The following is an 11,486-nucleotide window of genomic DNA, read 5'->3' as shown; positions in this document are numbered from 1 at the left end:
TTTGCAATATGTGATGCACAAGTAAGTATAATGCAGTAATCAAAGAGCAATTCAAGTCATAAATTGTAAATCAACACAGTCGTTAAGCACTAATCATCTTTCAATAATTGTACGGATGCATGCAAATTTGACAGTTGTCACAGTGGATGTTTCCCATCTTCTTTCCATAACTCAAAACAAATTAATAAAAATGTGAGATTGTAAATACATATAGTTTAGCGCAATAGACAATGTATATGAATATATACGGAAATTACCTCTTTAACAATATCATATTGAATATGACCGATAAATTCTTTCATATGCTTAATCATCATATAGCCACATTCCCAACTGTTTTCTTGTTGCTTGCATTGCATTATGCTCATGATTAATATCCACTAAACTACTTTATACACAATAAATTACTGATTACATACTTGTAGCATTTCCCACTTAAAATATCGCTTCCCAAAAACTTTGTTAATTATAGAGACTTGCGTGAGACTGTTCTTGGTCTTTCCGGTTCTCGTGGAATCAACAATATAGCCATTATAGGAAGTAGGATGAAGACTTATTAGCGACCAATGACCACTACAAAAATAGAAATTATAGAATAATAGGTATGTATTTGTGTTTGTGCAAATATGTGTATGTATGGTGAGAAAATATACATTATCTTTGAAGATATGGTGCAAGAATGAAGTTTTCCTTTGAAGGAAACCAACCTCTTTCTTTTCTTTTATGTGATTCTCAACAACTTTTGGTTTTTTAATACACTTTGACCACTGATTTTGGTTGGATCAAAAAAGCGCATTGAGAATTGGGCTTCTTAAAAAGAAAATGACTAAAATCAAGAATAAAAAAAGTATGACAAGTTGGTACATTAAATTGTATTTAAAAGTTTTATAGTATATAAAAACACTAAAAGCAACTTACATCGCAAACCAATGTAATAAGCTGACATCAAGTCAGTCGTTCAAAAAGATTTGTAACAATTCGGAATATGCAATGGCCTAAACAACCTGCTCTGGAGAGAATCGTTAACTGGTCAACTAAAATCGTGAACCGGTTGAGGTCTAGCCTTTATTAACTCAAGGCTGAAGCTAATGTGGGATCTTCAAATGCAGGCTCGACCATGGCGGCGAGCTCAGCCTCAGACTCGGTCTCAGAATAGGGCTCGTGATCGGGATTGGCCTCAGGAATGGGATTTGGCTCGTGATTAAAAGCATGCAACTCAAATGGATTTTGAAAACCAGATTGTGGATTACTAAAATATAATATCTAGAAACAAATATAAAAAAAAACATTAGTACTTATGCAGCAGCAAACTCATTATTGATCATAGTGAATTGTTTTTTCAAAGAAAAGTGAGACAGGGGCTATACTTGTAAATAAACTAGGATCATTAATATTAGTTTAGTCAATTTAAGTTATATAATCCCTATTTAAAAATACAATTTGTTACTGAAATAAATATATTTTTATAACTATGACAAACTAATTATCTGCGTTATGATACAAGTCATCTAAAGAATTTCGATTTGGTGTTGGTTAAAAAGGCTCAATCAAAATAGGTTTGGGAGTTTGGGCGGAAAAGGTATGTTTAAAATTTTGTTCTAGATAATGGGCTTCCCAAGGAGTAACTTATAACCAAGTAGGGTCATAAGCGGTATACCCATACCCACAAACCCGATGGGTAATAAGGAACGGATACCAGATAAGTATAAGACCATATGGCAGGTATGGAACATGCATCCCATACCCGACCATTGCCATCTCTTTTTGGCATCATATGGTAGGTGGTAGGTGGTAGCGGCGGCAAATAATAGGAGTGGATGGTGCTATCCCATTAGGATTTGTTTAAAAAAAACAACTCATCTTTTTGTAATTTTACTAGACCCAAATGAAATGAGACAAAAGAAAAAAAAAACAAACACAAATTATCCAAATCAACCCATTCTTGAAAAATGTCCCAGCATTGTTCAATTACAAACTAAATGTAAAGAAACATGTCCATAATTTAGTCAAAATCCAATAGACAGAAGACCAAAAACATTAATAGAACTAAGTTCTATGAACCAAACAATGACATAGATACATAAAACCCAAATCGCTTTCACGACTCATAACAAACTTAAAGAACATACGCGTGAACAAAAGGAAAACGTGCATTGCTGAAAAACAAGCCTGCAGTTCCCACAGGCTACCGCTTATTCTCCAAACTTCCAAATTTATATATATAAATCTGTGTATCCAAACACCCTCTCTTTACGGCTTCTTATCCACTTGTTCCTTCCATTTCACCAGATTTTTAAGAAATTCTGCCACCTGCAAAAAAAATATATAATAAACATAAAGCGGAAATGAAGTAACGTGAAAGTAGAGGTCGCAAAATGGACGGGTCAACGGTTGAGTAAAAAATTTAAAAAGTAAAAACGGGTCAAAGGACAATAACAGAACCTCCAAAGTGTCGCGTAGAGATAAAAAGGCTTTGCTTTCTTTGGGTATAGAAGACACCAAAATTCCATATCCGCGGTTTCCTTCTCTTAAAACCTAAACGTTTAAGGTCAACACATAAAGTCAAACCACATTTCAGAACAACTTATATTAAACATGTGTTATATCGTTAATCCTACCTTGAATGCATCCTCATCTGTTCTATCATCCCCAATATAAATCGGAAGCACCTCATCACTGTTGCTTAGCCCTGTTTCCATTCGATTACAACGTATAAATGAAAATCATTGCTACAAATAAAAAAATAAAAATCTTGATTAAGATAAAAATAAACTATGGTCTATAACACATACCCAGTGATTCAAGAAGAAACTCAACAGCTTTTCCTTTGTCCCAATCGATTACAGGACGGACTTCTAAAACCTGTCGACAATTGTAACGTCAAATGTTTAGTTTTAAATTTTTAATAAGAATTTCAAGGATTGTCCTTTATCTTTATACCCATTTTCAGGCGCTGTCCTTTATGTTCAAAATTGACGAGTTTTGTCCTTTATGTTTTCATATCATACACGTTTTGTCCTTTAGACCTAACCCAGTTAGTTTTTTCAGGTAAATTTGGTCATATGCTTTGCACATGAGGGCATTTTTGTCAATTCAAAGGTAAGTTCAATGGCAGATTTACAGCTCAAAGCTTTTGCAACCTTTGAATTGACAAAAATGCCTTCATGTGCAAAGCACATGACCAAATTTAACTGAAAAAACTAACTGGGTTAGGCCTAAAGGACAAAACGTGTATGATATGAAAACATAAAGAACAAAACTCGTCAATTTTGAACAGAAAGGACAACGCCTGAAAATGGATATAAAGATAAAGGACAATCCTTGAAATTCACTCTAATTATATTATTATAACATCGAATCTTGCTTGCCATACACGTAAACTATAACATATACCTTTCGTCCATGAGTTAGTCGCAATCGAGGATAATGTTTCAAGACATCATGAACAAGTTGTGCGACCGTACGCCAACTCTGCAATCAGTTTCATAATCAAAGTGTCATTAACCATAAATCAAAGCCATCAACAAAACTTTTTTAATAGTGTAAAAGGTACTAACCTTCTCATCTACATTACGGTAATGTACAGAGGTACAAAACTTGTGATTTTCGACTTTTGCACCTGGAATATCCTTAGTAACGTCGACGAGGGTTCTAAAAACCTCATCAATCATAGATATAAACTCTCTAGCAGGCTGGAACAAGTTTACTTCCTTTCCCTGCATAAGAAAAAGCTCAAATATTTAATAAAACTTGAAAAAAATGTATAAATGATATGATTATTAATTAATATACCTGCTTGTCAGTAGATCTAACGTAACTCGAATGGTGAACAGACGATGTATCCTGAAGAGGAAACATAATGTCCATACCATGACTACCCGCGTAATACAATTCAGTTAGTCCTACTAACTCGTGAACCTTATCACGGCTTCTTCCACTAATTATTGTTGTTGGAAAATACTCTGCAACACCTTTTACAGCAGCACGCATCTAAGAAAAAATGACGATTTTAATTTTCTTTTATATAGGGTATATTGATAACTGTCAGAACCTGTTACCAGTAAACTCATACGCTTAACACTGCACCACCCCCTTGAAACTTTTCCTTATATTTAAGGATGAGGAAAAAAAGAAATGAAGTGCCGACATAGTTAGGTAGTTTAAATGCTTACATCAGCAGACATAAAAGCGCGATCAGGATCATCTACAATCGGTGAGAGTGTCCCGTCATAGTCTAGGAAGATCACTATCTTTTTATCCTTAGCATGACTTAGGATGTGCTCAAATGTGGTGAGAGCCGACGGGTACTTCACCTGAAATAAAAAACATACACATAAATATATATATATATATATATATATATATATATGTGTGTGTGTGTGTGTGTGTGTGTGTATATATATACACTACTAGAGATATTAACTATTAAACATACCATCCAGGAGTTATAAACTACATCAGTGTCATCAGATGCAATTTCTACCCCAAAATCTTTAACTATCTTCTTACGAGGAGGCGATGAAGAATGCATGGCGTCAAGCCAACCGTTTGAGCGCACATCATCAAGCTTTATAGGCTTCTTTCTTGGAGCTGTTAAAATACTTTGTGAACAAGGCAGCATACTTGAATGAATCCCTAATCTAGATTTGTTTATAGGAGCAGGATCGGTAAGAACAGGTGAACCAGTTTTTGGCTTCAAGTCCATGTGATTTGTGATTACTATTATTATTGTTATAGAATAATAACAAAATCAAAACAAAATATCAGATTTGATCGATTATTATCCAACCCTTTTATCGATAAAAAACCACCTCTTCAAAGGTTTCTTATCACTTGTGTTGGGTGAGCTTTCCATTAAACACAGGCTTCCTGAAATCTGAAATACACAACTCACATTACAAATGAAAATTTTAATGTTTTATTAATAAAACTCTTTTAGAAAGTTATTGAAAATTTGAAATTGGAACTTGACATACATCATTTTCAGAAGTGAAGCATTAATTAAGGAATATTGTGTTTGCTCTTCAAGCTCCAGGAACTTTAAATGTACTCCTTCCTGTGAGACAAATACAAGAGGGTAAGTACTTATATATTACTAAAGTATGAATGATTAAGATAATGACAGTCTTAATCACAATGGTGTTTTAATAATTACATTGAGCACAAAGTTAGTGCACTTGTGAGAAAGCTATGATAATGAAATCAAAGTTGGGTTTAATAGAATCAGAACAATGAAAAGTACTGAATAAGATGTCATACACTCATACTACAATCATTACCTATAAAACTCATATGCTTTGCATATAGAATAGCAATATATATCCACCATGGGCTTACTCAGTGTCCCAATTCCAAATTTCAATGCATATTCAAGACATAGTTGTCAATAGCGATCGTAGCGATCGCTATAACGCGCTATGTAGCGTATAGGTATAATGTCGCTATTAGGGTTGTAGCGATGGATAGCGAGAAGAGCGACGCCTTATTTTATTTTTATTCTTTTTAATATAAATAGCAATTAAATATAGCCATAAAATAACAAAATTTTAGGTTTTGTTAAATATACATGTAAAATAGCATATGTACCAGGGTATATTGACATATTTTTTTTAAATTTCTTTTCTAGTGTATCGCATTTATAAAATAGCCGCCCCGCTATTTATCGCCATTCGCTATGTAGCATATAGGTACCTTATCGTTATTTGTCGCTATTCGCCATTAACAACTATGATTCAAGATGGCATTTTCTAAAAGATTTTTGTGATGATGCAAGTAATATATTTCCAAATGGGTTCAAAATATGAGTCCTTTGAAAAGAATCAACTTTCAAAACAAATAAAACAAACTTTGAAGATTACTAAAAAAAAAGTATATTTTTCAAGCACAAAACCATGTACCTAACACATGTATATAGCAGGAAAATTTTTGGTTTTACTTAAATTAAATAATATTTCACAATTTATTAAGATACATGAAGAATACAAGAGAGGAACTATCCTACAAATTAGAAGAAGAAAAAAAAGTCAGAAAACAACTTCAAAAAAACATCCAACCTTGATCTAGAAACCTTATCCACAAAACAGCCTTGATAAAAGAGGTTAAGAATTAAAAAGGATTATAAACATGTTTTGTACTTTAAATTTTGTATCAGAAGTGGATCCCAAGATTCCATTAATAATATAAACAACAATATGCTCAGTTAAAAGATCCATAACCAGCGCCTTCTTTTAGAAATTTATTCAATTAAACATAATAAGACTAAAACTATAATCATTTAATTAAGCAAAAATTAATTGGCAAAGCTTGAAACAGTATTTTAATTTTTCCAATATTAAACAAGCAAAAAATTTAATGTTGAACAGTGTCTTCACACTTGTCACATGACCATGATGTGGACCCTGCAAAGTAGGAAACATGTAATTTCTTCATGGATCTACTGTGCTATCATAATACGAGTTGAAAGAAAATTAATAATATTAATTATTATTATAATTATTAAATTAGCATCCATAAAGAGAACACCTACTTAGAAAAATATAGAAAAGAAATAACAATATGACTCAGTTATCACCATGTTCGTTCTCTTGATGTGACCTTACAACAACCATAACCAGCAACCATCATGCTCTCGATATGTTTAAATAGTATTAAAATCAATTTTACTTGTCTATTCATGATCATATATAATATAAAACAAAAAACTACCAACAAAACCACATAAAAGGAATTCAATAATTATACAATTAGAACACATCAAATTATAACAGGAATAAATATAAATATAAATATATAAATATTAAAAATCATCAACAAATTCTACATAAAATGATTAAAATCAAACACTTAACCTCCAAAAAATAAGGAAATTTTATCACAATAACTGTTTTTTTTTTTTTAAAATTGACATAAATCTGAAATCATTCATATCACATCTCACAGATTTCCGGAAGATGAAGAAAATTCAAACAAAATTAAGTCTTCTCACCTTGATTTCCACCATATAACACCAAAACAACACAAATAATTGATTAAGACACACGCACGAGATGTCAATAATATCAATAACTGCCAATACATCAACTGACAAACAGTACATCATTATAAAAACACCATAATTTCAGCTATTTAAGGCCGATTACTACGCTTTCAAAAATCATTATCACAACATCAACAATGAGTAATTCCCGATCCACACAGTTTCAGATCTCAATCAAAACTCTCAACAATAAAATCACCATAAAACAACCGAAATCGCGACAACAAATGCACACCTTAACAAATTCTAACAAACGAATAAAAAATTAGGTTAAACATATACCTACTCATAATCAAAACAGTTTTAGATCTCAATCAGAATTCTCAACGATAACATCATCATAAAACAATGATTAAACAACTGAAATCGTGACAAAATCGTCACAACAATGCACACAGTAACAAAATTAGGTTAAACGTATAACTAAACATGATCAAAACACAGTTTTAATCAGATCTCAATCATAATTCTCAACAATAAAAACATCAAAAACGATTAAACAAACGAAATAATCGTGATGAAACTGCGGAAACAATGCATATAAATATATAATAGCGATGTGTAATGAAAGAATATGAGATTAGGTTAAACGTATACCTGATTGCGAGAAGAAACCGTGGGATTGAAGAAGGAAAAATGAGATGAATTTTGGAGAGGAGAAATGAAGAAGAAGAAGAAATATTAGGGTGTGAAGGGGAGAGAGAGAATGGGAGGGGGTGGAGGAGGGTATGTATATATAGAGTTTGATGGAGAGAAACGACGTGCTAAACAAGGCAACTACCATCCCTTACCTTCAATCTCGTTATTGTTCTAGAAAGAAACCTACATACATTTATGAATGATTTACCAAATTGTATTTTCATTTTGATTTTTATCAAAGTTAATAGAAAAGTAAACACTATATTTATTATTTTCAATGTACACGGTTTTATTGTCTAGTGGTATGTTTAGGGTGGGTGGGATAAGGTTTTGAACCAATAGGTTATGGGTTTGATTACTATAAGGGGCTCTCATATTTATTGGGTGGTTTCGCTGATAGTACGATAATACTTCAGTAGTCTGTTAGTAATCCAAATTTACCGTTAAAAAAAATTATGTTAAACTGATGGAAAAGAAAAAAAATGTTTTTTTTAATGCTCTATGTAAAGTAAAAGCATTTTATTTTTTGTCTTAAACTTAAGAAAAATTGATTTTGTAATAGAGTGTTATGGCTTTTAGTTACCAATAATAACCTTTAATGTTTGGAAGATAATTAATTGATGCAACACACGTATTATATATATACATAGGAGACGCTAAAATAAAAACTACCTCTAGTTGTAAGAACCGTGAGAATTACTCTCTACCAATCAGATTACGCCAACAAAAAGGGTGTTTTGGTCATTTACTCCAAATGTCTAATCTCTCTCTCTCTCTCTTCATTAATGGTAGCAGACTATTATATTTAATCTCTCATCTCTTTTCTCTCTTCTCTCTTCTCTTTCATCTATGTCATTAAAATTCAAATCCATATTCATTTTCATCTCTTTCATCGAGAGACACACAAACACCTGCAACCCCAAAAACCTTTTATCTCTTTCCGGTGATAGTTAACTGCAACCCACCCACACACCCTCGGTCCCCCTGTTTCCGGCGACAACCACCAGCCAAACAACGGCAGAGAGATCCAACCACCACTTTGGGCGGCGGTGCACCACAAACAACGGCAGCAGCGGCGGAAGGCGGTGGTGGGGCGGTGGTTGGTCAATGGCGGAAGACGGTTGTGCGAGGTGGTTGGTCGGAAGACGGTGGTGTGGGAGGTGGTTGGTGGGAGTTGTGCAGATGCGGAAGGCGGTGGTGGGGCGGTAGTTGGTGGGAGTCTTTGCGACAGCCGCGGTGGTGTCCGACCACCATCGCCTGAAAACGAACCGCCATGGCCACCATTTCTCCGGTCACCCTCGCCGGAAAATTCAAACTCATCTCTCTGGTTAAAATCTTGTTATCAATGTATCAGTTTGTTGTTGAATTTATATTGAGATTTAGAAGATTTTAAGTTGTTTCTGTGTTCACCGGACGGAGTTGTGTACACTTTCGGTTCGAGTATCCATAAACCGAAACCGAACCGATAGTTTAAAACCCTATTTTGCTTGTTACAATTTTCGATAAAAAAACTGTTCGGCTGCCGGACACTAAACCCTAAGGTAATACATCTGAGCAAAACTTCATCTACGATTCGGTCGGATTGTGTTTTTTCGTTTTTGATGTTGGGGGTTTGATTTGTGTTGATTCGTTTTTTATGTTGGGGGGTTTGATCTGTGTTCTTGACTTCTGTTGATTTGTATTCTTGATTCTGTGGGTTTTGATCTGTTTTGGATTGGGCAGCGATGATGCAAAAAAAAAAACGTAGATACTGATGACGATGGCGCGTCAAGGATGGTGGAGGGTAGGTTTTTGAACCTGCAACCCCACTTTGCAGCCTTTTGATTGTCGGAATATCTGAGCCAAACCCCGTTTTTTTTTCGAGATACACATTATTTTGATGTTGTTGGTTTTTTATATTTTTTCCCCGGTCGATGATGATAACAATCTATCTGAGACACCTACCGAGTTGCGATTTCTGGTGCGGTCGTTTTGCGTAAAAAAGTTTTTGTAAAAAAAAAGGTTAAACCGTAAACTTTTTAACGTAAAAACGTAAAACGTAAAAAGTTTAACGTAAAACATAAAAAGTTGAACATAAAACGTAAAACATAAAATGTAAAAAGTCTAACATAAAACGTAAAAAGCCTAACGTAAAACGTAAAAGGTTTAACGTAAAACGTAAAAAATTTAACGTGAAACGTAAAAAGTTTAACGTAAAACGTAAAAAGTTTAAAAAATCTGTTAAAAATTTGAATTTAAAAAGCTTTTAATAAAAAAAATTTGTTTAAAATTATAATACACAAAAAGTAATAAAAAATAATAAACACAAAAAGACAAAAAAGTGTAATTTTACTAAACTACCCTTTTGCCTTAAAATATTAAAAACATAATAAAACAAAAAGTATTTAATATTAATTTTAACTACTTTTAATCTCATCCATCCATCTTGAAGATCTAATGGCTAGAAAGTGGTTCTCATGGTTCTTACAACCGGAGGTGGTTTTCATGTTAGCACTCCCCTACATACATATATATATATATGTATATATATGTAATACTTTCAAAGTTAAAGTTTTTGGGTATTATTCTGTTTATTAGGCTAAGGAGTATGGGGGCCATGGTTAGGTCATTACTGTAACAACCCGACTTTCCGAGTAAAGTCAAAGTACAAGTCAATGTCAAAGTCAGGTCGTTATTCAGATATGTCTTTTTTTGCTTAATTATTGCTTTATACTCTCGAGATTCGATAAACGATATATTGGTTAACGCTATTTTAAACTACGATTTGCTACTAAGTGAAGTAACAATGCGATAAAGCAGGAATCACAACTAAACGCTATTTTACTCAACGATATCACAACACATCGCAAACTCGAAACGCAACTACTGTTATTGTTCTATATGTGTGTTATTACGTGCTTTACTTGTGTGTGCCTCGTATATGTTTTGGGATGTTATTCGCAAACGCAATCGCAACTTTATCGTATCGCAATCTCATCGCAAACTCGAAACGCAGATTTACTTTTATGCTTTTTATGTGTTATGTTATTTGTGTAACTACTTGTCCAATGCTATCGCAACGCCCACTCGCAACTCGCTTAAACGCAATGCAATGCTTAATGCACGAAACGAAAATCGGAAAACCAACACGCACGAGCCGTCTGATCGAATGACCAGTCGATCGAATAGGCATCCGACCGGGTGACCATCCGATCGGATGGCCATCTGATCGACTGGCCATCCGACCCATCGCTCCACCACCTTTCTCCTCTCCCACCTATAAATACTCACCTGTCACATCAACTGTTCACTGATGTGACAGCCCTATCCGACCAACACGCTCCCAGCTCGTTCCAAGCACATTTCTCTCTATTCCATGCGATTCTCGTAAGTTTTCTTCTTAAATCTTGTACTTCCAACATCATTACACACTTTCTCATCATCTTCTTCGCTGAAATCATACATTTCCCCCATGAAATCGCCCGATTTAGATTGCTTCAGGATGACATCATCTCGGTTTCTTATGGAAACTGTTGTGTGACCTTATCTCGTCAAGATATGTTCAGATCTAAAGGGTTTCCACATCATTTCGCACAAATCTTAGCAAAATCTAAACATTTTTCAACTGATTCAAACTCTTCTTCAACATTTCTTCACTTTTCACTCAAAACCGATGGAATCTAGACTCATTCAGGCTCTCTACTCATTCTCTAGTGGAGAACCGGTCTGAGAACAGTTTTCCACCAAAGAAGACGACCGATTCACGGGTTGAACATGAAACTCTATCAAGAAAAGTTAGTCCGATCGAAGGGGGTGATTCCCATCCGATCGA

At 34.1% G+C, this 11,486-nt stretch overlaps 1 protein-coding gene across 2 annotated transcripts; it reads right to left on the bottom strand.

Moving 5' to 3' along the window:
• Positions 1-1,922: 1,922 nt before the first annotated feature.
• Positions 1,923-7,790, bottom strand: LOC110922904 (probable trehalose-phosphate phosphatase G). Of its 2 annotated transcripts, XM_022167108.2 has the most exons (12): positions 7,634-7,790; positions 4,977-5,056; positions 4,812-4,876; positions 4,436-4,590; positions 4,173-4,313; positions 3,793-3,990; positions 3,558-3,716; positions 3,394-3,471; positions 2,793-2,862; positions 2,619-2,689; positions 2,443-2,535; positions 1,923-2,310 (listed from the first exon to the last, which is right to left on the bottom strand). In XM_022167108.2, exons 4-12 carry the CDS (start codon positions 4,529-4,531, stop codon positions 2,251-2,253), a joined length of 966 nt encoding a protein of 321 aa, XP_022022800.1. In that variant the 5' UTR covers positions 4,532-4,590; positions 4,812-4,876; positions 4,977-5,056; positions 7,634-7,790; the 3' UTR covers positions 1,923-2,250. The 2 variants fall into 2 exon arrangements, with proteins under 2 accessions (XP_022022800.1, XP_022022795.1); XM_022167103.2 differs by having other exon boundaries at positions 4,436-4,876.
• Positions 7,791-11,486: the final 3,696 nt, after the last annotated feature.

Source organism: Helianthus annuus, chromosome 2 (assembly GCF_002127325.2).
Source record: "Helianthus annuus cultivar XRQ/B chromosome 2, HanXRQr2.0-SUNRISE, whole genome shotgun sequence".
Taxonomy (NCBI): Eukaryota; Viridiplantae; Streptophyta; class Magnoliopsida; order Asterales; family Asteraceae; genus Helianthus; species Helianthus annuus.
This window is presented reverse-complemented; position numbering and strand designations above follow the sequence as displayed.

Coding starts and splice junctions, on each gene's coding strand:
- LOC110922904 (XM_022167103.2), bottom strand. CDS start 4,705: ATGGACTTGAAGCCAAAAACTGGTTCACCTGTTCTTACCGATCCTGCT. Junction 4,314..4,435: donor TAGTTTATAACTCCTGGATG/GTATGTTTAATA, acceptor TTTTTATTTCAG/GTGAAGTACCCGTCGGCTCT. Junction 2,690..2,792: donor GTTTCTTCTTGAATCACTGG/GTATGTGTTATA, acceptor GAATGGAAACAG/GGCTAAGCAACAGTGATGAG.